The sequence below is a fragment of the Centroberyx gerrardi genome, chromosome 18, assembly GCF_048128805.1.
Source record: "Centroberyx gerrardi isolate f3 chromosome 18, fCenGer3.hap1.cur.20231027, whole genome shotgun sequence".
NCBI lineage: Eukaryota > Metazoa > Chordata > Actinopteri > Beryciformes > Berycidae > Centroberyx > Centroberyx gerrardi.
In genome coordinates this window covers 889515-916125 of record NC_136014.1, presented here as the reverse complement: position 1 = coordinate 916125, position 26611 = coordinate 889515, and the positions used below count along the sequence as shown (strand labels likewise).

The 26611-nt window shown below is 38.3% G+C and overlaps 1 protein-coding gene across 2 annotated transcripts in view; it reads left to right on the top strand.

Annotated features, from left to right (window-relative positions):
- Positions 1-25320, top strand: part of mcm9 (minichromosome maintenance 9 homologous recombination repair factor) — a 117571-nt gene extending 92251 nt beyond the window's left edge. For both annotated transcript variants that reach the window (XM_078289852.1, XM_078289853.1), the window contains exons 12-15: positions 8380-8583; positions 8817-8899; positions 14171-14316; positions 23023-25320. In XM_078289852.1, coding sequence (XP_078145978.1) covers positions 8380-8583; positions 8817-8899; positions 14171-14316; positions 23023-25243 — 2654 coding nt within the window. In that variant the 3' untranslated portion in view covers positions 25244-25320. The remainder of the gene's footprint in view (positions 1-8379; positions 8584-8816; positions 8900-14170; positions 14317-23022) is intronic.
- The last annotated feature ends 1291 nt before the right edge of the window (positions 25321-26611 follow it).

Genomic DNA, 26611 nt, shown 5'->3' with positions numbered 1-26611 from the left:
ACCGCTGTTGTGAAACCGCTGTTGAAGAAATCACATTTGGACTGTGGGGTCCTAAGTAACTACAGGCCCATATCAAACCTTCCTTTTTTAAGTAAGGTACTTGAAAAAGTGGTTTCTAACCAAATTAACAACTTTTTAAATGAAAACAACATTCTGGAGAAGTTTCAGTCAGGTTTCAGAGCCAACCACAGCACAGAAACTGCTCTCACCAAAATAGTCAATGATTTGCGACTTAGCACTAATGCCAACAGGGTGTCAGTTCTGGTTCTTTTGGACTTGAGTGCAGCATTTGACACCATCGACCACAATATTCTCATAGATCGTCTCGAGAACAGGGTTGGTCTCTCTGAATGTGTCCTAAACTGGTTCAGAACTTACATTACAGGGAGAAAATTTTTCATCTGTCTTGGAGATCATGTATCAGAGAAACATGATCTAACTTCTGGTGTTGCACAAGGAAGCTGTCTTGGTCCCCTGCTTTTCTCACTGTACATGCTTCCATTAGGTGATATTATCAGAGAACATAATGTCAATTTCCATAGCTATGCTGATGATACACAACTATACATTTCTGTAGAGCCAAATCATGCAGATGCCTTAAGCTCCCTCACTACTTGTCTATTGGCTATCAATGATTGGATGAACACAAATTTCTTAAAACTGAATGAAGATAAGACAGAAATACTTTTGGTCGGCCCCAAAGCCAAAAGAGAAGAACTCTCCACAAGACTTGGGAACCTGAATCCCTCGATCAAATCAGAAGTAACAAGCCTGGGTGTTATCTTAGATTCTGATCTAAGTTTTAATTCCCATATAAACAAGGTGACCAGAACAGCATTCTTTCATCTTAGAAATATTGCCAAGGTGCGGCCCTTCCTAACCCAGAAAGATGCTGAAAAGCTAACTCACGCGTTTGTTACAAGTAGACTGGACTACTGCAACGCCCTTTTTACCGGCCTCCCAAAAAAGTCTATTGAGAGGCTTCAGCTTATCCAAAACTCTGCAGCTAGGCTTTTAACAAAAACAAGGAAGCGAGAGCATATCACTCCGGTTCTAGCTACATTGCACTGGCTCCCAGTGTCCTTTAGAATTGATTTTAAAGTTCTTTTACTTGTATACAAAGCTCTCAATGCCTTAGGACCGGCCTACATTACAGAATCCCTGCTGTTCTACATTCCATCAAGAGCCCTCAGGTCTTCTACTGCTGGTTTGTTAGAAGTACAAAACCCCACTCAAAAGAAGATTGGGGATGCAGCCTTTTTTAACTATGCTCCTAAACTGTGGAACACTCTCCCAAAGAATATTAGAGAGGCGGGCTCTGTAAGCATTTTCAAACGACTGCTAAAAACTTATCTTTTCAGCTTAGCTTTTAAGTAGCCTTCATTTTAACTGTTTCTGTTCAGGATCCCAACAGAGCTGACACGGGCAAGTACAAATTTTCATTGGTCTTGTCCGGGTAATGCTTACTTGCACAAGTGAACACTATATGTGGGGGGGACAGAGCTTTACCCTGTATGATTCTCATCCATCTGTGGATGGTGAGGTTTTTGACCAAGAGGAGAATCTATGATTCTCGTCTGCCTTAGGCAGTGAGATCTGACGTAAATATCGGATCAAGAGTAGAATCAGATGGATTCTCATCCATCTGTGGATGGGGAGGTTTTTGACCAAGAGGAGAATCTATGATTCTCGTCTGCCTGAGGCAGTGAGATCTGACGTAAATATCGGATCAAGAGTAGAATCAGGAAGGACAGGGGAAAAGTAAATGAAAGAAAAACATATGGGTTCACTCACAATGTGCATCTAAAAGTGGGAGTATTTGTTGTGTTCTTCTATCTTTCTATTTTACTTGATTTGATTCTTTTAATGCAATGCATCTTGCTTGTTCTTTTATATGAATTTTATCTTTTTAATCTGTCTTTTATCTGCCTTTTATTGATGTAAAGCACTTTGAGCTGCATGTTGTGTATGAAAGGTGCTATACAAATAAAGGTTATTATTATTATTACATAAAATCTAAGATTGGTTTATTTTGCTGGTGTCCAGCCTACTGTGCCACTAAAATCTGATTCATTAGCTATTATGCAAATCTCTCAAAGTTGACTCACAACGGAGCAGAATTTGAGCACTGACTTGGCACAGTAGAGGGCGCTGTTGTCCGCTGCGCCAGTGACTTTTCAGTGACCACACGTGCCTGTTACTAATTTAGCATGCAGGGGGTAGAGTCATGGGTGGAGTTTAGCCAAAAGGAAAAACCCACAGACTTTTAGGGGAAATCCAAAATAGATACGGCCGCCGGAGAAGAAAACAGACATTAATGTAAGTAGAGTAGACAATTAGGACCTCGCTCATATGTTACAGAATATAGTGTAAAAACAGTTTGTTTAGTTAGAGTTAATGCTCTGCCAGAAATGTAGAACTGAATTGACTCCTCCACCTGCTGCTGGTTAGCCTCTTAGCTTTGTATACAAAATTACTATTAAGATATTTGTGTTTGATAAGCTACAAGTATTATTACTCCAATAAACATTTTATTGTTATGCTCTGTCTGGACAGGATTAGTTTTACTTGGGAAGGAGAAGTATTTAACGGTCCATGTCAGTCATTGCAGTCACAATTTCACAAACATTTCTCAATTCGGCGTCTTTTACCTATCGTTTTTATTTATGAATTTTGACCCAGTGTAATTAGTTGTTTTGTTTCTTTTAGTTGTCCGTCTCTCGGAAGAGAAACGCTGTTCAATCAATGCTTCTGTGTACACCGGCTCTGTACAGGCATGTGTTTCAGCACCGTCACACGTGCGTCACAGCGTCTGGTCGTAACCGCCATGTACAACATTTTAATAGTAGTATTTTGGTGTATGGGCTGAAGTAACTGGACGTTGAGCATTTTTATTTAAATTTATCAAACACTGGAAATGCTATGGTCTTATCGTTCAATGGCTTTAAAGGCCTGGGGCCAGTTGCACAAAACATCTTAAGTTAAGATTTTCCTTAAAGTCCGAGTTAAGGTTTCCTTAAAATAAAATTGGTTGCACAAAACACCCTTAAGTCTTCTCCTTAGGGTTTCCTTAAAATATTCACTTAAGTATTTAAGGTTTTCTCCTTATCTTGGTCTTATACTTAAGGAGTCCCTTAAAGTTAGATAAACCGTTGCACAAAAGACCTTAGCAACCAAAGTAAGGAAAAAAACGTAAGGTACAACTGACTCCATCTTAACCGCAACATGGCTGAGTTTATGGCGATAAATGAAGAAAATGAACGCATCCTGAGAAGAGTGTTCCGCGACCGGGAGAACCCAATGGATACGCTTAACGATGAGCAATTGATTTTACACTATAGATTTGACCGGCAGTCAATTCATGATTTGTCCGGCCGTCTCGAGTTGGATCACTCTACTTTCCGCAGCACCGTGGTGAAGTTCCCGTCAAAACAAGAGGAGGATGAGATAGCGGCGCACTTCTTTAATATTGCCGGCTTCCCAAAAGTGTGCGGGGTGATAGACGGGACCCGCATCAGGATTCAAGCGCCCGTACAATATGAAGATCAATTTGTTAACAGAAAAAAATCAACATTCAATCAATGTCCAGTTAGTTTGCAATCATGAAAATAAAATAACCAACGTTGTAGCACAATGGCCTGGCAGTACCCATGACACTCGGATACTGGATGAGAGCATCCTCGCAAGAGTTTGAGGAGGGGAGGCATAAAGGCATCCTTCTTGGGGACAGTGGCTATCCATGTCGTTTATGGCTAATGACACCATTCAGAAATCCTGCCAACAGATCTCAGGCAAGTGGTCTAATTGTATCCAAATTGTAACATACAGTAGGCCTACCTTGTTCAGCTGCATGCTTGACCTCAATTTATAATTGATTAAATGTAATTGATAATAATTGATAGTACCATGCGGTCCCCTCTCTCTCTCTGTCTCCCCACACAACAGGAGAACTACAACTTCAGTTTATGCAAGACACAGGCAATTATCGAGCGGGTCAACGGGCAGTTGAAACGCCGCTTCCACTGCATGCATGCTGAGCTTCGTGTGGATCCGGGCAGAGCATGCAAGATCATTCTTGCATGTGTAGTGCTGTTCAACTTATCGAAGGACTTCGCAGTAGATGAGGAGGATGAGCAGCATGAGACCACTGAAGAGGCCGAGGAGGATGGGGAGGAAGGAATTGAAAACAATGGCTACACTGTGCGAGAGACCATAGTAAACAATTTCTTCAGCTAAAAGAAATAATAGGCTATAATAAAGAATGATTCCACGAATTATTGTAATTAAGTAATTTTATTTGTTATTGAAACGTATATGCCCAGACATTATAAATATTTAATGATTAATATTTAATTTAGGCCTATTAAATTATTTGTTATGAAGTGGATACATGGCCTATCTATTCTTAGTTTAGTTTGGTTTATTTCGGTCTTTTTTCAACTTATAGACAACTCAAATACAAATACAACTCAAATACACATGTAAATAAATAATAAATAAATAATATACATCTTTCCTTTGCATTTGTTCTAATCTTTGTTTTTGTAGCCTAAACCTCTTCAAGATCAGCCACAGTAAATGTGATTGTTTCTTCAGAGAGCTTGCTCATTTTATGTTGCAGTAAAATATTCTGCATGTCCAAATTGTTTTTCTCTACGGCCAAGTTCTCAATTTGAAGCTCTAATTTCTTTTTTTGGAGAAGCAAAACTTCCTTTTGGAGTGCCAGAAGAGATGGACCGTCTCCGTTGTTTCTGTAATGAAAAAAGAGGGGACAAGCGATAATGCAACTTAAGCGGCGTGCAAAAAGGTCACACAAGACGGTAACTAGTAAAGTTTTTAAATGTATGTGAACTTTAACTGCACTGCAATAAGAAACATAATTGAATACTTCGTTAGAGTAAAAAATAATCTTTATTTTACAGTATGTTTGGATTGAGATTTAGCGAAAATTTTATTGATAGGAAAAAATAACAATAACTTCTTACTTTGACGCTTTTGGTGTCTTTGGAGGGTTCACTGGGCTGCGAGGCCTGACAGTCGATGTGCTTGCAACATCACTTTCCTCCCTCATTTCCTCATCTGGTTTTAGTGGTTAACTATACAGTCATGCTATTAATAGTAATGTCATTAATTAGCCTTAAACTGAACTGTTACCTTTCCAAATGACCACTGCTCTCCCCTCCGCCAGTAATTCCTACCACGGTAGGTGAGTCGCAACCAATGATGTCCGCTACCATCACTGCCTCATTTGAAAGAGGGTTTGGAGGTGGACCCCCACCTGGAAAATTACATTTTGTATGGAATAAATTCTGTTAATAAATTAGTTATTTTATAGCACATTAGGTTACAGTCTAAACGAGAAGGTTATGTCATTAAGCCTGCTTCATGTTAGCTAGGCTATAACGTTACCTAAAGTTACCGTTACAGTCTAATGTTAGTTTATATAAGCTTAAATACTTTAATGTGTAATGAAATCAACAATAAATAAATAACTCGTTAGAAGAAGATGCCATCTTTATTGTGAACGACTTCTGTAGGCCTACAGACATTTCTTTCACTGTCAGCCATATAACAGTTAGTCTAACGTTAACGGTTACTTAAAGTAAGCTGTAAGTGTACTTTAAGTTAAACGTTAAAGTTATTCTTACCAGTTTTGTTGGATTCCCTCCTGTAATTAGTGATCTCTTTTTTTGGCCAGAACAGACAAGTTGTCGTATTTTTTTTGGATCTCTTGGATGGACCTCTTCACCAGACTTCTTGAATGAATTTTCGTTGCAATTTCCTCCCACTTTTGTTGTTTTCTGTTTGCTGTTATTTGCGGATAAAATTTACTTTTTAGTATGTGCTTTCTGTTATTGTATTCCTCCAGAAGTATAATCTTTTCTTCCTCTGACCAATTTGGTTTTCTTGTCTTCTTTTCTTCTGCCATTTTTTAACAATCTATAGGCCAACTTTGTGAGACGGTAGGTGAGGCGATAACAGGTATCACAAGCGCAAGTGCAAGCAAAGAAACGGTCTCCATAGAAACTGTAGAATTTTACCGTTGCAAAATCTCTTTCAATGCAGTAAATGCCTTAACGTTTTTCCTTAACTAAGGAAACCTTCTAAGGGATTCTGTGCAACACCCTTAAGTAAGTCCCTCAGCTAACGAGAAATTAAGCCTAAAGTGTCATACTTAAGGAGAAAACTTAAGATGTTTTGTGCAACCGGCCCCTGCAGTTTAAGAATTCTACAAAATGAGGATTGTAAATCAATTTTATTTGCCAGTACAACGGGCTACACCTGTTAATAGACAGGTGTGAAAGTCTCTACCTCTCCTCCTCCTTTTTCCATTGACCAAGTGAGCACCATCAAAACTCCATGTAAAATAATTTCACATAATCACTCGCATACCTTTAGAACAAAAGTGTGATGAGGTGCACAGAGCTCCCGGACATGAAACGTGGGATAGCGTATATTCATGGTTTCCGTTATTTATATATGTCGGCTTTTGGCCGGTACAACGTGCAGTTGACCGACAAAATTGTCAACCAAAATTTCCAGCGGAAAATATGACAAATCAATAAATCAATCAATAGCCTAATTAAATGATATCACTTAACCTATAAAACTTGTTGCTGGCACAGTGGTTACCATGGCATTTATAGAGACATTTCTTCCATACTTCACACAGAACAAATAGGCCTACCGGGTCAGGTTGGGCTTTTCTCCTGCTTTCTCCTAGGTTATGAGGTGGGTCAGTAGATTACAAAGTAACTTGCGCTGACAGCTAATTAGAATTATTAGATGAGAATGTTAATGCATAATGGCTACCATGGTTAGCATTGCATTTGCCCCTGCGTTTGCCCAACTTTAGGCTACTTTACACTGAATAAATACTGGTTCTGCTCTAGCTTTTTTACTAGGTGGAGTGGTTGGGTCAATGCCGGGATAACTAGCCCCCCTTTTTACCGGCATGTCATTTTCACACAGAACTTTTATTTTCTGTTTTCGGCTTTTTGCTGTTATAAATGCTCTGTGTAAAGATTACTCTAAAAAGAACAAAAAATTCAATTCATTACTCCAAACAGCATAATCGCAGTTTGCTGTGAAGCGAAACGATTGCACTGAGTCCAACTGTAGCAAGTCGAGGCTGCCTTCAAATGCTGTCAGAAATATTGCAATTACAGGTAGAGCGTGCTTAAATGACCCAATAAAATGGCAAATACAAATGGGAAATTTTACATGATAACCAAGATGCCAAGATGTGATTGTTGAATATTTAGGTGTCACGTATATACAAAGCCAATATACTATTTATTCATTATTAAAATATATGTTACAATCTTCTCCCCATCTTCTCTTCTCTTCTCGCAGGACAAAGTAGCTAAGCTCTGTACCACTTGGTTTGTAAAATAGTCAGCAAAAACAACTACTTTTGTGTCAAGCTCCATTTTGTTATTTCCCCCTAAAAAGTGCTTGAATACACAATGAGTTGTAATTACGATTGTCAAACTTGGAAGTAAGAGCTTATGAGGAGCACCTGAAGGCAAGAGTCTTCTATCAGATCTGACAGCCAAACTTTGGCTCAACTGTTGATAAAATGCATTTATTGGATTGGATGGTTTATAATGATTATTGCTGTTTAAATTTATTCTAGCCTAATTAAAACATGTGTCTGATAAATGTTCTACTCGTCTAGAATCCTGAAATCCATATTGACCAGTAAAACAAAAAAAATGTCTAGCGGAAACCCTGCGTATATTGTGTATATACACAGTATATATACAGTATATTGTTTATATACAAACATGAATATCGACAGTTACTTATCAGAAACAGACTTTTTTCAGATGAACCATGCCAAGGAACTGCTTCAGAGAAATCCTGTGAGAGTGTGGGTCAGAGAAATATGAGTAGAGGAGAGAGGCAAGTGTATAAAAAGCACATTCCGAGAAGGATTTAATGGACAGAACTCTATTGTTATCCATACTGGTTATTTCCTATTATTTTATACTATATAACACTGCTCAAGGTGAGATAAGTGCAAGTCCAAGAAGACATTCAGTTGTTACATTTTTTTTAATATTATCTCTTGACTCAGTATCTGACGCTGATCTCACTGTTAGATATACGCCCTGTAACTTGAAACAATAAATGTAGTGTTTGAGTAACGTGTCAAATTGATTTGTTTACCCAACTGTATTTTATTTCAGTGTGTTTTTATAATCGTAAAGTTATGAAGTTAAGAATAGATGAATAGTTTTGTCAAGAATATGTGAAATAATATATTAAATTTATGTCATATTGCCAACCTCTACATGACCCTGACCCTTGATCCTGAAGGGCTTTGTCATTGGTGAGAGTGCAGGATGTAACAGTCCTCTATCTTCATCCTAGGAGTGCTCGGTGTGTCTTCTTACCTGTGGTCCATGGAGAAGATGAAGGCTTATTTCTGTGTGATCAAACGCTTGCAGCCACAGGTATCTGACGAGGCTAACAGCGTCCTGGCCTGTTACTACCAGCTGCAGAGACAGAGTAATGGCCGCAACGCAGCCCGCACCACCATCCGCATGCTCGAGAGCCTCAGCAGACTGGCCGAAGGTATGCATAGGAAGTTTACCTCATCTTAATTCAGTGATTTTAAGTCAGTTTTAAGTCAGTAAATTTTAAGTTAGTTCACCTCAACGCTTGTGTATCAGTTGTTCCATTCTTATACATATACAGTACATGCTATGCCTTCTGTTGTTTTGATGGCACACAAACATACATATTTCAATGTGGACACCAGTAGCTCTGTACCAGTCACACAAAAGTAATGTATTTTTCCTGTGAAGCCCATGCCAGGCTGATGTATAGAGAGACAGTAACCATAGAGGATGCTGTGATGGCTGTTTCTGTCATGGAGTGCTCAATGCAGGTGAGGGAAAACAGAACACACTCACATACAGGGGCTTTTAGGTTGATCTGATGAATACCTGACAAAGGTTGCATGACCACACAAGTATTATACACATTGTTTTTATTAGGATTATTACAACCTGCTTTCGGCTATATTTAATCTTCTTTTCATCCGCTAAAAGTATCTGGAGCCCAGAAACTGTAAGACCCACAGCAACCAAACTTGGCAGATAGGTTTGAAATCTCAGCTGCTACTCAGGTGACAAAAAATCATCCAGTTGGCCAGTTGGTAGCGCTACAACAAGCAGATTTACCTTTTGGCCAATAACTTCTGAACCAATCTTTTTTCTATATATTCCTTGGATCAAGCCCAATCAAGTGCACATAGTGTAGTCAATTTCTGCCGTATTGGATTTTCTGCTATTTAAAATTTTCTGAAAAACCTATTTTTTCAAACTCCCCCTACAGCGTTGATCCAATCTTCCCCAAATTTGGTATGCAGCATCTTTGGACTCGCATGGCTAAAAATGATCAAAAGATTGTTGCTGCTACAATTTGTTTAGCTGCCATAGGCCAATCAGTTTTGGTGCGTGGCACCTATTTCACAAAATGAGCCACAACTTGTGAACACAAAATGCAATCTTCACAAAAAGCTGACCTATGTAGTGTACACAGTTGAAAATATCAAATTTGGAAGGTATGACAATATAAGGTTTTGATGAAGGTATCAATTTACACCTGCTGGGGCACCACCTCTTTAGAGGAAAGAAAACAGACATTTACTTTTGAAAATTGTGAGATATTTTCATTTGAGGGATTACTTTTCTCTGCAAAGAAGGAAACACAGAACAACCGACTCTGTATTAAATGAAGATATTTACCTACCTACTAGACAAATAAGATGATCAATGAAATGGGTGAAATATGGGACAAATGAACAGATGATAAACCAGAACAAAATACTGAAGTTATAGTCTGAATAATAAAATGAAAATGAAATGAAAATTAGGAATAATAATTGCGAACAGTAAATGTACTTATGTAAGTTTGAGTCGATGAACCATCAACTCTGAGCAGAAAGACATGGAAGATATTTCAGCCTGCTTATTCCGTTGAGATGACCACTGGTCGAGAAAGCTAGCTTTCCAAAAATCACAGAGGACGGACAGACAAACTCAGTGAGTCAGTTTGCCTAGCAACGGTAAGCGGGTGTCTGGTAGATGGGCTCTTCTGCAAGGAGGTCTGCGATAGGTGGCGGTCCAATGCAGTTGTCAGATGAGAGAGTTGACATGGAGCTTCTAACTTAAGCGGAAATTCTAGTCAGATAGAAATGGGCATGGCCTATATGGATAGATGCATAATGAGTGATGCTGTCCAACACACAAACACAGATCCAGATAGGGCTGCACGATTAATCGTATTCAAATCGCGGTCTCGATTCATACCTCTATGCGATCTCATTCCTAAATGACAACGATTCTGCCACATGTTCATTAGGGATATCCATTGCATCAAACCAAGCGCTCCTAACAAATAACGTGACAAAATGTGCACATGCAGAATGGGCAGAAACCGGCAGAAAAGAAAACAAATCCAGAGAGATATAACGGAGAACAGACACACAAAGGAAAACACTTGTTCAAAGGTTGTATGTTCAGTGTTGGATTCATCAAGCAGTTGAATTTAAGCTATTTTGTCTGGTAAAAAACAAGCACATATCTTAGACAGGCCAACAGCACGTGTTCAACTAAATTCAATTCAGTGCATTGAAGCATTGTCACACGGTTATCAATTAAACTACCTAATTCCACTAACGTTGATTAAATACAAGGCAAATATGGAGTCAGATTTGCCTTAACCTCTTTGACCTCTTCACTTGCACTTGAATGTACCACACATTTGTGGATCAGAGGACTGCACCTCAACAAATAAATGCGACTGAATCCACACGCGATTTCTGAATGCAGATTTGACAACCTGTAAATAAATGCAAAAAAAAATACTCACATGTGTTTTGGAAAAATAAACTTCAAACTTGGAAATATATACAGTATGTGGAATTGTTTCACATTTATTCATGTTGGGTTGGCATTTATTTGTAGAATTGTTTGACATTTATTCAAATTGAGTGGTATTTGTTTATGGACAGGAAAATACATTTGTGATCATTCTTGTATATTTATGAGTCATACATTTGTGAAACTTGTGTGCATTTAATTCTTTTTAAGACTTCGACTTCTGAAAATTCTGACTCCATAGGTAAAGATGTTACCTTAACGTTACGTTAAAGTTTGTAGGGCAGCAGAAGACGAGTTATCAGGTTACTGTTTACATCCTTTTACTAACACATGCGAGTTCAGAGCAAATTGTGGAATGCTAAGTTTCACTTTTGTTTTCACACCGAGTTGGATTGAGTAAAATGCTGCTGGTCTGTGCTTCTCCACATGACAAACATAACGTGATGTGACATCAGGCGCATTAGGGATCGATTTAGATCAATATCATATATAGACCAACTTTTTATTTTGTGGCAAAGCCACACATGAGCCTCTGTATGAGAAACACTGCATCTCACAGCTAAAGACGCAGTGTTTCTCATACAGAGGCTCATGTGTATGAGAAACACTGCATCTCACAGCTAAAGACGCCCTCTAGTGGCCATCTGCCGAAGCATAGATGGCTGAATGATAAAAGTTCATGTGACAGTCCCATAACAGTCACTATCACATTTTGTGTTGTTTCTGTCTGTATCAGGCAAAAGAGTGCAGTAAAATTTTTATTAAAATTGTTTTGCTTAAGAATCATGAGAGAAAATTGTGATCTCAGTTCTAAGCAAGAAAATCAAGATTCTCATTTTATCCAGAATCTTGCAGCCCTAGGTCCAGAGCAATAATCTCAAATAGCTGAATCCAAAAAGCAATTAAAACACATCTTTTCAACACAATAATGCTGTAAAATCAACCATGAACAAACTACAGCAGATATTTCTCTGTTCTTCGTAAGTGTGGTTGATTGTATTACTGTGAATATATATTATATTATATTATATTATATTATATTATATACACTCACTGGCCAAAATAATTGGAACACTAGTTCTCCATAAAACATAAAAGAGCTGTTACATGTTTGTTAAGCAAAACCAGCACCCCCTATTCTTAAAGGATAAGGCTGGTGTTTTTTAATGCATTGCTTACCGTCAACGAATCCTATGAAAATAACAAAATCAACAATGCGTTTGCTCTACTCCCATTACTTTCTGACTTCCCACATACCGTTTTTAGCCTTCAACCCGGAAGTCATTGGCTCCAATTGTAAGCTAAAAACCTTGAAATACAGCTCACAAAGACATAGTTTCAATTTTAAAAATCGCTAACTGTTACCACGAAAAGTCAGGCTGTTGTAGTTATTACCAAATCAAATTCAAATGGGAACAAATTCTTCATTACCCCGGGGACTATTTTCGGTGCTACGGAACTACTTTCCTGAGATCACAAACGTGTCTACAGCCGGCTTATTAAGTTGTTTGAGGAAAAAATCGAGTGGCCCGGTGCATCGCGATGATGAAATATGCTGCCCAGAGCAACGGCATGGCTCTTTGACATGTTTTTAATCGTTTTTTTAATACAATGGAGTTCTATGGCTGCTGGGACATGGCTTCATTGGGCACCGGCTACATGGACGAGACTTGTTGGCAAAACAAAATCATTGCTGATTTTGATATTTTCATAGGATTTGTTGATGGTAAGCAATGCATTAAACAACACCAGCCTTATCCTTTAATCTGATTGTTTTAAGAGTTTCAATTCATGTGCAATTTTTAGATTATGGCTAGGTTTTTTGATGAGCATGACAATTAAAGTGACTTGCAAACATATTATCAAATAATAATTTATGAATCAAATGCTGATATTTTGCCAATACTAAGTGAGTATAAATATGCTGAATGTTTGTGCCTCATGTCATGTACAAGTGTTGGATTATGGCACAATTATTATAATCTTTTTTTGTTGTTTAGTAATCCATACTGAGCAGAGGTACAACTCCACTCTTCAACGACAAGACTTTCTGTATTAGCTGAAGATAATGATTGTGATTCATCAAAAACCAAGCCATAATCTAAAAGTTGCACATGAATTTAAAGTTACAAAGTGGTGTAGATAGATCAGATCAGCATAGATCAGATGAAGAAGAGATTCAGATCAGATTAAGTTTTGCTAAACAAACGTGACAGCTCTTTTATGTATTATAGAAAACTGGTGTTCCAGTTATTTTGGCCAGTGAGTGATGCCAGGTGGGAAATATACCAAAAATTCCCACATATCCTACTTATAATTACCACTAGTTACAATAACAAATCTAATGCAATATACACAAGTTTTAGGCAATGGATAATCGAACATGCAGGAAGGTCCCAGGATGTGTTTTAATCACTGGAGATTACCGCTTTGGTTCTCTGTGTGTGTATTGGACAGCAGCGCTCCCGGCGTCCTGGAGGTATGTAAAGATCTACAGTGAAGTAGGTCATGAAATTCTGAACACAATCGCCATGATGGCAAAAACTAGAAAAATAAGACCCACGTTGAAAATAACCGTGATTATCCTTTAACTTTCTGAGTTTGTCCAAATCTATATAGCATATCAATACATGAAACTTGGTGAACATTAGAATACGTTGAATAACCATGTGTACAACGACGTTATAAGATCGAGCAATAGGGGGCACCAAAAAAACAAAAATTGATATCCCTGTTTTGGGTTGACATATTGTAATGAAATTTGATATGCATGATCTAGGGCCAAGTAGACAAAAGACAAAGATTGGTTTGGATTTATGCATGTGGGCCTGACCTATGACATTATGGCTTATAACTCAAAGACAAATTCACCTATTGCTATGAAACTTAGTAACTTAGTAATGATGTTTGAACCCCCATTTGGAACTTGCTTACCAATTTTCATGCAGATCTGATCAAAGTTGGTTGATCTGGCCAAGGTTGGCAGGTGTACTGGCTTGAATCTCACCATTGCCACTCGCGGCTTTATGTTTTTTAATTTTTATTTGTCTTTTGAATTGTTGTGTGTCACACCTCTTCTACATCAATCATGCATTTCATATATAGATAGATAGATAGAACCATTCTCAAAGTCTTTCCATTCACATTAACACACAAGTTACAATCAACATTACTACATCCTACACATGGCCCTCATCCCAACTCTCCACCATGATACTAGTGTTTGATATGCTACGGCAGCCTGTAACTATATGGTGTATTCCTGCTCTTAGGGAGGTGCTCTGCTGGGAGATGTAAATGCCTTACATACCTCATTTCCTGTTGATCCCGGTCAGCAGTATCAAACTCAGTGTCGTATAGTGCTGGAAGGGCTGAGGTTGCCCCAACTCCTTAAAAAGGAGATGGACAGACTCGCCAGGTGAGTAACTCCGAGAAGTTCTTCTTTTTTTCTGAACATTCAAGAACACAATGACATCTCAAAGCAGAAAGACAGACTCACGAGGTGTATGCTCACTAACTGTACCAGTCTTGTCAATTCAAGTCAACTTTATTCATTTTATACAAAACAAAGTGCTTTACAGAAATAGTGACAAACAGAAAAAACCAACAGGGCAACATATACACAGACACAAGCACAATTCAGGCACAGTTAAAAGCCACAGAGTAATAATTAGATTTTAGGGGAGTCTTAAAGTTCTCAGTGGATTCAGCCAATCTGGGGAAGGAAATTCCATAGATTTGGGGCAGCTACAGCAAAGGCTCAATCACCTTATCATTTTGATTTAGTACATGGGACAGTTAAGAGACCTTGACCAGTAGACGGGATCTATATGTACGGTATGGACACAGCATTTCAGAAATGTACAGAGATCTTTTTAAGAACCTAGCTGCAGTATTCTAGTACGGCTGTACTAACTGTAGGTGGGCGAGACACCTTTGATTCATACCAGTGTACAAAGAGTTAGAATAATCAAGATGGGAGGATATAAAAGTATGTAGCCTACAATGAAGGGCCTGATGTTGGATATGATTCTTAGTTGGTAGATGCTGGATTTCACAACGAGTTTAAGATTATTAAAATTAGGGTTCGACCAATTTATAGGTTTACTAATACATCAGGCCGATATCGGATATCAGTGTGTCCATGTATTTCCTCTCCGATATGAAAGATGTTATCCTCTAGCTTCCTTATATGAAAGAGGTTACTCAATTTGCCTCCTGGCCTCAATATCAACAAGCTGCAGCCATGGAGAACAGGAACAGTTTTAGAAGACACATGCACAGAGTCACTGTGAAGTATTGCAACTCTGGAGGGGAAATAATGTAATTATATTCCCACCTCAATAAAGGCTGATTTTAAAAACAATGAAGTAGTTGTAGTGTTTTGTAATACTGCATACGACTGTATACAACTGTAGCCTACAGTCATGCTTTTCTTAACGCAAACAAAAAAATAAATACAATAACAGCCCTTTGAGAGGAGACTGAGTTTTATGAAGGCAAAGACCGCAAAAACAATAATAAAACTACTAATAATACCGGCAACATTTCTTTCTCAGCGACAGTTTAATGTATTAAACTGTGCACCACAGTTTAATACATTAATGGGAAACCCTGATATAATTCATAAGTTCTTACAATTAATACTTAACGAATATGGAAGGGGAAATGACAATGCAGCGGGCAATGGCAAACCCAAAGGTTACCGAGTTTTCAGCAGGCCTAGAGGATAGCATCATGGCCATCCATGCAGATATCAAGGCAATGCGCTCAGATGTAAAGAGTGGGCTATGTAATTTTCAAGACACACTTAGGAACGATATGAAGAGGGAACTGTCAGATATCAGGGACGAAATACAACAACGCGAAGTGAAGACTTGAAGAGGAGGGGGTTCTCTATCGACCAAGATAGGCCGACCAAACCAGCTCCAGCTGAGAAAATATACTGTAGAAACTTGCCTGCTGGGAGACAGCAGGTAGACGTTGGAGTAGACGTTTTTAGCTGCTAGTAAGAAAGCTATAGCACGTAAGCGGCTACAGAAAGAACCTCTAACAAAGACTGATTGGGTAGAACTTGTAAATGATATTCATGACATGGAGAGACTGACCTTTTCCTTAAGACTACGTAATGACAAATTTGTAGAATAGTGGATCTTGTATGTGTACTCATGAGCTATGTGTGACCCATTTTATCATCTTAATGTGTAACAATTTAATCTGTATACCATGATTGTAATTAACCCTAGTGACCAACTGTTGTTTTTTTCTAAATAAAAACAAAAATGTGGCATTGCTTTGGCTGTTCTCTATGGAGCCCTGTTAGACCCGCAAACATAACAACATCCCACAAACGTAATAAACCACAAACATAATACAAATCTGCAGCTTTTAATGTAATAATCCCACTAACGTAATAAGTTTCCCACAAACGTAATAGCAGTTGCCTACCACAAACGTAATACGTCATTTCCCGCAAACGTAATAACTATTACGTTTGCAGGGATTTGTTACGTTTGCGGGAAGGTGAAAATCTTCAGCTTTCAAAATTGTAATAACTTCCCACAAATGTAATAAATCACTAATATAATCAAAATCTGCAGCTTACACAAGTTGCTAACTCTAAATGTCTTCAACAGCCAATGACATTTTCTTCCCACATATTCTTGTCCTTTCTTGACTGTTTAGACTGATCAAGTGTTGTTGCAATTAAACCCCATCATATTAATTCCAGATTTATTTCAAGTTTTATTACAAAGCCAAGTGTAAAAAATCTCAGGAGAGGCAAAAACAGTATCATGTCACTCTAGCAATGAAAGATTTACAACCAATCATACTTAACCCTATACAAAAGTTTCAGTACAAACTCACCTGCTATACAATTAAACTATGCACAAGTAAAGAATGTAAAGTATTGATTGTCAGTAACAGCTGGATATTATTTATCCCCATTAAAGGGATACTCCACCCAGAACATGATTCTACCTCATTTTCATTCCTGTTTGGAGCCAGTAAACTCATTTTTTAGAATCGTTTTTTCTTTATAAAGATATGTTTAACTTCTACATGCTAACGCTTTGCTAACAATGAATAGAATCTTTAATATTCAATCTTTAGAAAGAATTAACGATTCTAAAAACTGTCTGGATTACTCTATTGGTTCCAAAAGAGAGTGAAAATGAGGTAGAATTATGTTTTGGGTGGAGTATCCCTTTAAACACAATAGTAGCCTATGTTTGAACCATTTAAATAAAATATGTCTGCATATCAAAAGTCAAAAACTTGAATATGTATTTTGAACAGTCTTTCATTCTTTGAAATAATGAAAAGGAAACATTTCTCAAGTTTTAAGACTGAAAATTAAAGGCTTGCAAACGATTAATAACTGACATCAGGTGAGCTTAAATTAATGTCAGTGAATGCAGGAAAGAATCTGAATTCCCCTGTGCCTAACTGAAAATTTCCCAGACAAAAGAAAAGGATAAATTATATGTTACATTTACTTTAAATAAAAGTTAAGTGTCATCCAAGCTCTCATCCACCTATTATTGTTTGAAAGAATTATTTGATAGTTGCGTAAAACCACAGTTCTGACCAGTTTTGACCAGCTTGTACAGTTTCATAACACTAATAACTCGTGATTTTTGTAATTCTCTGAACAGTTGTCGCTCGCCCGTGTCACTTGCCGTTAGGACACGGTGTTAGTGATTGTAGCTGTTTTAGTAGCGCTTATAGTGATGAGCGAAGTGACGATAGCTCATCATTTTATAGCTATCAATCAAAAAAAAAGAAATCAAAAAAATTAAATTCCTTTCGGGTCTGAAGTCTTAGTCTAGTCAATGAATGAGTCTTCTGTTATTCATGGTCACGCAAGTCGCAAGTCATCAAATTTGAGACTGAGATACCACAGAGGCTGAACTTTCTAATCAAGGCAATGAAGACCACAGTGATGAAGCGGATGCAGGCCTTTCTGATCATGCTTTTGGCATTTCTGAAGAAGCTACCCTGACACTTCCAGAAGAAATTATGTCCATGATTATAAGACACACCCTGGATGTGGACATGTCCATGATTGGCACATTCAATAGAGTGTCTCCACTGTTCAGAGAATGAACTGGAAGACACCTTCCCAGGATCTATATCAGACATCCGTTGTCTGAACATCTTGATATAGACAAAAATCATGACACAGATATCAGTGTTCTGAAACTGTACAAAGCAGCAGGTCGGAACAGCGGTTTAGCGCAACGTGTCAAAGAACTTTTCTCAAACAATAATAAGTGGATGAGAGCTTGGATGACTCTGACACACTTAACTTTTGGGCACTACAAGGTGAAAGACTTTTTTTTGGAAGTAAATGTAACATGTTATTTATCCTTTTATTTTATCTTGGAAATTTTCTGTTAGATACGGGGGAATTCAGATTAATTTAGTCAATCGTTTGCAAGCCTTTAATTTTGAAAGTTTTGAGAAATGTTTTGTTTTCGTTATTTCAAAGGTTGAAAGATGTATGTATGTATGTATGTATGTATGTATGTATGTTCAAAATACATATGTTGGCTTACGATATGCAGACATCTTTTATTTACATGGTTCAAACATAGGCTACTATTGTGTTTAGTGAGGATAAATAATATCCAGTTGTTACTGACCTTGTTACTAAAACAATACTTTGCGTTGTTTACTTGTAAATATTTTAATTGTTGAGCAAATTCATACTGAAGCTTTTGTATAGGGTTACTATGATTGGTTATAAACCTTTACAATGTTTTTGCCCATCCTGTGTTTTTTTGCACTTGTCTTTGTAGTAAAACCTTGAAGAAATCTGGAATAAATATGATTGGGATTTATTGCTCATTTGTATACACAACACTTGATCAGTCTAAACAGTCAAGAACCTAAAGGACAAGAATATGTGGGAAGAAAATGTCATTGGCTGTTGAAGACATTTAGAGTTAGCAACTTGTGTAAGCTGCAGATTTTGATTATATTAGTGATTTATTACATTTGTGGGAAGTTATTACAATTTTGAAAGCTGAAGATTTTCACCTTCCCGCAAACTTAACAAATCCCTGCGGGAAATGACGTATTACATTTGTGGTAGGCAACTGCTATTACGTTTGTGGGAAACTTATTACGTTAGTGGGATTATTACATTAAAAGCTGCAGATTTGTATTACGTTTGTGGTTTATTATGTTTGTGGGATGTTGTTACGTTTGCAGGTCTAACAAGCCCCCAGGGGTCACCTGGTAAGAAAAAAAAAATTAATGTGGAAATCCATACAGGCACCGATTGGTAAACCATGCACATGGATTCCTAAACCGTGCGCACGGAAGAGTAAACCATGTGCATGTATTAGTAAACCATGCCCTTGAATTAGTAATCAGTGCCCGCAGATTAGTAAACTGTCTGGCAGAAAATATGACAAATCAATCAATAGCCTAATTGAATGATATCACATGAACTATAAAACTTGTCGCTGTCATCGTGGTTAGCATGGCTTTTGTACAGACATTTTTCCATACTTTACACAGAACAAGGTCAGGTTGGGCTTTTTCTCCTGCTTTTCTCCTCGGTCGTGAGGTAGGTCAGTAGATTACAAAGTAACTCACGCGGACAGCTGATAGAATATTATGCGTAATGGTTACCATGGTTACCATGGAATTTGCACCTGCGTTTGCCTAGTTTGAGACTACTTTACACTGAATAAATCCCAGTTCTGCTCCGGCTTTTTTACTAGGTGGAGAGGTTGAGTCAGTACCGGGATAACTAGCCCTCCTTTTTACCGGCATGTCATCTTCACACAGAATTTGTATTTTTAGCTTTATGTGGGTACAAATTCTTTGTGTAACGACGGCTCCAAAAAATGACCATAAGATTACTCCAAACAGCATAATCCCAGTGCTCTGAAATGAAACGATTGCACTGTGAGTCCAGAAGTCCAATATTTACTTCATTATCTCCTAGATTTTACACACTTCCACATCGCCACACAGTCACAACTGTAGCAAGCTGATGCTGCCTTCAAATGCTGTCAGAAATATTGCAATTGCATTTAGAGCACGCTTAAATGACCCAATAAAATGGTAAATACAAGTGGCAAAGATTAATTTTACATGATAACCAAGCAAAGATGTGGCATTCTCACTCTTTGTTGAACATTTACACTACCAGTTAAAAGACACCTCACTGAATGTACTGTTTTTCATTTTCTTAAAGCCATTGTGATCTAAAGGCTTATGCTTAAATGCTTGAAATTTGTTTCTTAGACAAATATAAATAGTGAAGTTGATGCCTATTAATTAATTTCTTTCCAAAGCCTTTGCCTTTCCAACAAGGCAAAGGGTGGCTACTTTATAGAATCTAAAATATAAGATAGTTTTGATTTGTTTAACACTTATCCATTTGTGTTATTTCACAGTTTTGATGTCTTTACTAATATTCTAAAATGTGGAAAATAGTAAAAATAAAGAAAAATGTTTCAAAACTTTTGACTGGTAGTGTAGGTGTCACGTATATACAACAATTTGTAGCCAATAAACTATTTATTTATTATTAAAATATAAGTTTCCAAAGCCGATGGGAATATTCTCCTCTTCATTCCGTCGTGGCAGCACAAAGTAGCCAAGCTTTGTACCACTTTGTTTTTGCTGACTATTTCGAAACCGCTATTTTTGTGTGAGGGTCCATTTTGTTACTTCTCTCTTAAAAGTACTTGAATACACAATGACTTGTAATTACGATTATCAAAATCAGAATTACAAGCTTATGGGAGCACCTGAAGGCAGCAAGACTTCCATCAGATCTGATCATTTGGTTTGTATTGTTTAAAACGTATGTCCGGTAAATGTTCTACTTGTCTGGAATCCTGACATCTTACCGGCTGTTAAAAAAAAAATGTCTAGCAGAAAACCTGGACACCACAGTGGCACGGAGTTGCATACAACATTTATAGATGTATGCATTAACATGCTTTTTCTACAAGCATGATTTACAGGGAGTAAATAGGTTTCATGTTGTCACCAAAACGCACATCGGATCATAAATTAGACCTACATGTGTGATCAATCAGTGGTTATGGTTCACATATAGGTCTAGGTGCTTAATGGCTATTATAGCTCACTATACTGTATGTATGCCAAGTGGTACGTAATGGCTATGGCTCACTGTATAAAAGTCCCTCTTTGACTTGAAGTAAACTGTGCCCACTGATTTCCACATAATTTTCTTTTACCAGGTGACCCCTGGGGGGCTCCATAGTTCTCCTTATTGCACTAGGTTTATAGATATATAGCACTTGTTTTCGTTGTTCTTGTTATTGGACTACTTTTATAGAGAAATAAATAGTGCAGTATGCTGACTACTCATTAAATCCCTCCCTTTATAGACTGGATGGTTGCTAATTTACAATAGTTAATATAAAAATGGGGAGTAGTGAATAAACAAAAATTTGACTTCAACTGAAGTAGGACAGCTGTCAGAGACACAAGTGTCGTTGCATGTTCTCAACAGCGTCACTGTAGTGATGCGTAAGATTAGCATTTGCTAGCTTGATATGCTATGTAGCCAGCTTGTTATCGTAGCAAACTTACCCTAATAATCAAAAATGTAATTTTCGGATAACAGCCATATCCTTTGATCTTCTTTGCACATTCCTCTATGAACCGACTAATGTCGCCACTTGAGAGAGCTGGGAGATCGTTAAGACAAGTTGTAGTTGTAGACAAGTTCCATTTTGAAGACGACTAGCCCAGACCGGATCCAATGTTACCTGGTTATGACATCACTTCCTGTTAACATATCGCAGTGTGAAAAGGCTCAATGGGGGCACTTTGAGGTTTACTTGTAATGAAAAGTGCATTAAAAATAAAATGTATTATTATTTATTATTATTTTTCATTTAGATCTCATTATGTAAGTTGTAGATTCCAGACACAATGCATGTTATGGTTAACTCATCAATCTTTATTTTCTGTAGATACTGATTAGCTTGACATTTTCAACTAGTTCTCTGACAAGAGGGGAACAAGCACTGCTTTATTTTACAGCCCGCACACCTTGTACTTAGTCCATAACTACAAGGAACAAGCACCAGTAACATTTGTTTTGTCCCCTGTAATTATGTTATTGTACCCTGTAATTATGTTTTAAGTATGCGGTAATTACGAAAATAGTTACACCATAACTACCTTATAAGTCTCTCATAATTACAAAATTGTTACCCCTTAATTCCTGGACTTCTTGTTTTGTTACCCTGTAACTACAGCATTATTATTTTATTTGTACCCCATAATTACAAACTAGTAACACTGTAATTAGTGGGCTGTAAAATAAAGCATTACCAAATTATTTTAGTAATGTTTATTTTTTTCTAGTAAGGACTTATATGCTTTGTCTGCATATGTTTGTGTGTGAAATATGACGTCAGACTGTTGACAATACTGTTTACAATACCAATGAAGGTAGAAGAAGAGAGAAAAAAGTGGCACTTTTATTTAGCATTTGCAAAATCTCTCTTTCTTTGTTAATTTTGTTTATTCAAACATTTCATTAAAAAGGGATTTAATCTAGTAATAGTTTTCTTGATTTTTGTTGTTTTTTGGAGAGGGGTTTTTGCATGAAAATGTTCTAATTTAAAGATATTGAATATGGGCACAAAATATTGACTATCGACAGCTTCAGTTAAAAAGTATGGGCCGTAAAATCAGTCGAACCCTAATTAAAATAGCACAGTGTCTTGTATCTGTATAAAAACACATCATTTGTTACCTTTAGCAGAGTAAACTCAATACTGTGGAGTACCCTAAAAGCACATTGACATTTTTCGAATGTATTATTTTGTATTATTCAAGAATGAGGAGTTTTGATAAGAACTTGTAACTCTGTCTGTCTTTTCTGCTGACTGACACTATCATTACCTCTGGCGTCTCTTGCATTCTGCTTCAGCTCAATTTCTGTCTTTTCCCTCCCTTCCTCTTTCTCCCTCACCACCTACCTCACCATCCTTTTTCTGTTTTGTTTCTCCATTTGTATTAGCAATTATAAGTTTAGTATGTCAAGCACTTTGAAGCTACCAACCAAACGTAATGTGTTGCTGATCATCGTCTGTATTTGTATGTCCCCTAGGCTGAAGAGCAATATCCCAGGCTCTTGTACTACAGTTCCAGAGACACCCCAGTCTGATCATCCAACCGATAACCACCAGCATCAACTCACAGACATGAACTGCATCAGCAAACCACACCACCATAACATCACCACACCTCACCTCACGGCAGATGAGGGCACGGTGGAGAGTGGCTTGGACTGGTTCCACTCAATGACCGTCAGCCCATCGGTATTGTCCACAGACATCACCTCACCAACCTTAACAACACAACAAAATGTCAGGAGACAACCAAACAACGCAGATTCCAGTTGGTCAGAAATATCCACAGCACCCAACAAACTGAACAGTCAAACTGCAAAGGAAATTATTGTGGAGCATCCTGTTGAGCTGCCACTAAGTGACAATGGGTCAATATTATTTATTTCAGATCAGGGCCCTTGTAAAACAGTCGCCCCTGTTTCAGAAGAAGAGAGGAGAAAACATTATGAAGATAGAAAAATTATAGAAAAAAACTCTAAAACTCCAGAGAAAAGAAAGCAACGTGAGACAGACAGACAGAAAGATAGTAATACAATTTCACTATCATCAGATCCAGAGTCAGCAGGTTCTGTATTGCAAAAAGTCTCCAAGAAGCTGAGAGACAAACGACTCAGGGAGCTGGAGATGAATCATCACCAGTGGGACAAAGAGGGAGGACAAATGGGAGTGGTAGGAATTAAAATCAGGAAAGATGTGATAGATGCTTTAGAGCAGGCATTCTCCTCAGATGCCCCTTTAGCCTCCCATGCTAGCAGCACACCATCAGCAGGAAAGAATTGCACCTCAAAGAACAGAGTTCAGAAGGATCTCTCCTCTGGGGAAGAAGGTAGACTTGAGAGTGAAGACTGGAGGGATGGGACGGGGAATGGGACTAAGAAAGCTGGTGCTGGGGATTGCAACATTGCAGCTGAAACTGAAACAGGGAGAGGCCTGCATGCAAAGTTCTCAGGCTTCACATTCAAGCCAAGGGAGAAGATGAGCAACATTAGACCTCTGATCCACAACCAGGACCCTCATACCAGCTCAGGTTTAAACACAGACAGCACATATCTCTACACTGACAGCAGCAGAAAAGCCCCAAATCGCAAACACAAGCCAGTCAGTCATAACTCAGCCGTCTCACTGACAGCAACATGTAGACCAGAGAAGGGTAAGAGTGAGAAAAGTCAGCAGCATTACCAAAATTCACCTTTAGGTGGCAGCAGGAAAAATCAGGTTAGATTTGTCAGTGAGGAGAGAGAGAGTGGGTCTCACTGTGGCAGTGCTCCTGATGTAGGAGGTAAGATAAGGGAAGCCAATCGTTTAAGTAAGAATGCTTTTTCCTTTGGAATGGAGGATTCAGGACAAAGAAGAAAAGGAGTACGCAGTATAAACAGGAGTGATGATACAGAACAGAAACATCAACAAGTAACAACCAAACTCAGTAACACGGAGGAGACTAGACTAGATACCTTTGCTTACATCCATCCTCCTAATCCAAGCACTTACATTGATCATCCCGTAACTGCCACATCAGACCAGACTAAGTCCATTGTGGCCTCCTTGACCCTGGCCAAACTCTCAAGATTTTCTTTCATGGCTTCCACAGAGCCTAAGCCTGCAGCTGAAGGAGAAAAAACCATATCCACCACTCCCTCTGAAGTCCAAAAAAGTACATCTAATTCAGGTAGTGCTGAACGCTCAAGTTCTAGAGAAGAGAAAACTATAAATTCCCCTGAACCGAGTGCTTTCACACCCATTAAATATTACAAAACTCCCTTAGCCCTTGAAGGACAACAAGGCAAGTCTCTAGCCACATTGGACAAAGTAATGGGAGCACTGCCACCCCCACACACACAGAGCTCAGAGCTCACATCAGGATGCCAATACCAAGTGACACCAGGGAGAAAGTCACCAACTAAAACTCTGTCTAAGTGGAGTGCAATGTGGACAGTCACTGAACATGGACACACAGCATTACAAAACAATAAGACACAGCCTAGTTGTGCTGCCAAACACAGTAACACTGGTAAAATGATAATGGTTAATGATGGCACCAGTGACTATGAAATGACTGTCAACCTTAAAAAGAGGAAGTGTTTTGAGCAAGGCCCTCCACCAAGTGGTGGTGGTCTTGGTTCCAAGGGCCCGTCTGGACTGTCTCTATTCAGCTCTGAAGACTTAAGTGATGATGTTCTCAATATTGAGTGGGACGAATAGGTTGGGAAGAAAGCTAAAGTCTAACACAAAGTATATATTGTCATAGTGTGTGTGGATAAATAAAAAATGATTCCATGTGTTGTGTTTGTACTTAACTTTTACTCATGTCAACAGCATACATATAATGAAAGAAGACAACAAATATCTCACCATATGTTTTGTTCTGGGGCACAGAGCAATGTAAATACAAATATAGCTGCAAGCGGAGATTCTTTGGTTCAAGCACTCACAGCATTTTAGACCAATTTCAGCTGTATTTTGTAGGGCACCCCCACATGCAACAACTGCAGCCAAACTTGCCATTTTGACTGATGCTTACGCCTAGAGCATGCATGCATTTACCAGTATAGGAAATACAAATTCATGGCATTTTTGGTTCTGGTTTTTGGATATCCTGTACAAGTATAGAAGTATAAATGATATAAAGTATTGTCAAAATTGAGGATCATCAATAGCGACCCTTGAAACAGATGTATACTTACGAAAAAAGGAACAAACAAACAACCAAACAAAAACGGGGGGGGGGGGGGGGGGGGGGGGTGATTAGGGACACACCTTAGCCACACAGGTACTAATATTTATCACCAATCCATGTAAGCTTAGCTATTCATTGGGCCATTAATGGTTAGTGTAAGTACAACAGTGAGAGTGGCAAGCCTCAATTAGAGCCTCAAGCCTGATCAGATCAACTCGTGTATCAATATCAATCTCCGGTATCAATATCTATCCGGTATCAATATGACCATACAACAATTGGTGCCGTGACCCGGATATGCTTGCTATTTCTTAATTGTTTGTGGCCAGGGTTCGAGCAAATAAGTACTGAAAAGCTCGGTTCTCTGAAGACATACTGTACAGATGGCTGTTCGTGTAAATATGACCATTAGGGGTGCATAGAGGGCTATTCCTATGTTCCGAGAGGGCGATTGATTGTTGTATCGGCAATAGTGGGTTGTTCCATGGCGAAGTCCGTTATGTATCCATTGGCCCTCATTTATCAATCTAACATAGAAACCAGCGCAGATCCGAGCGCAGAAATCGTCTTACGACAGGGTTCACGTGTGATTCATGAAACGTTCGTATCTCACCAATCACAGCGTAAGAATGATCGGGCGTTGATAAATGTGGTGGCTGAAAACAAAATAAATATCACGCCCCTAGATATTCTCGGTTTAGAGGCCTCGCCCCTAGAGTTTACGACATGGAGATGCGTAATACGTCCAAGAAGAGAAATTTCTCCGACCTCGAAATAGAAACTCTAACGTCGCAAGTCCAATTGAATCAATTAGTTCTATTTGGCAGCCTGAAAAGTGGCATCAAAGGAAGTCGGAAAAATGCAGTATGGAAAGAAATCACTGCTGCGGTCAA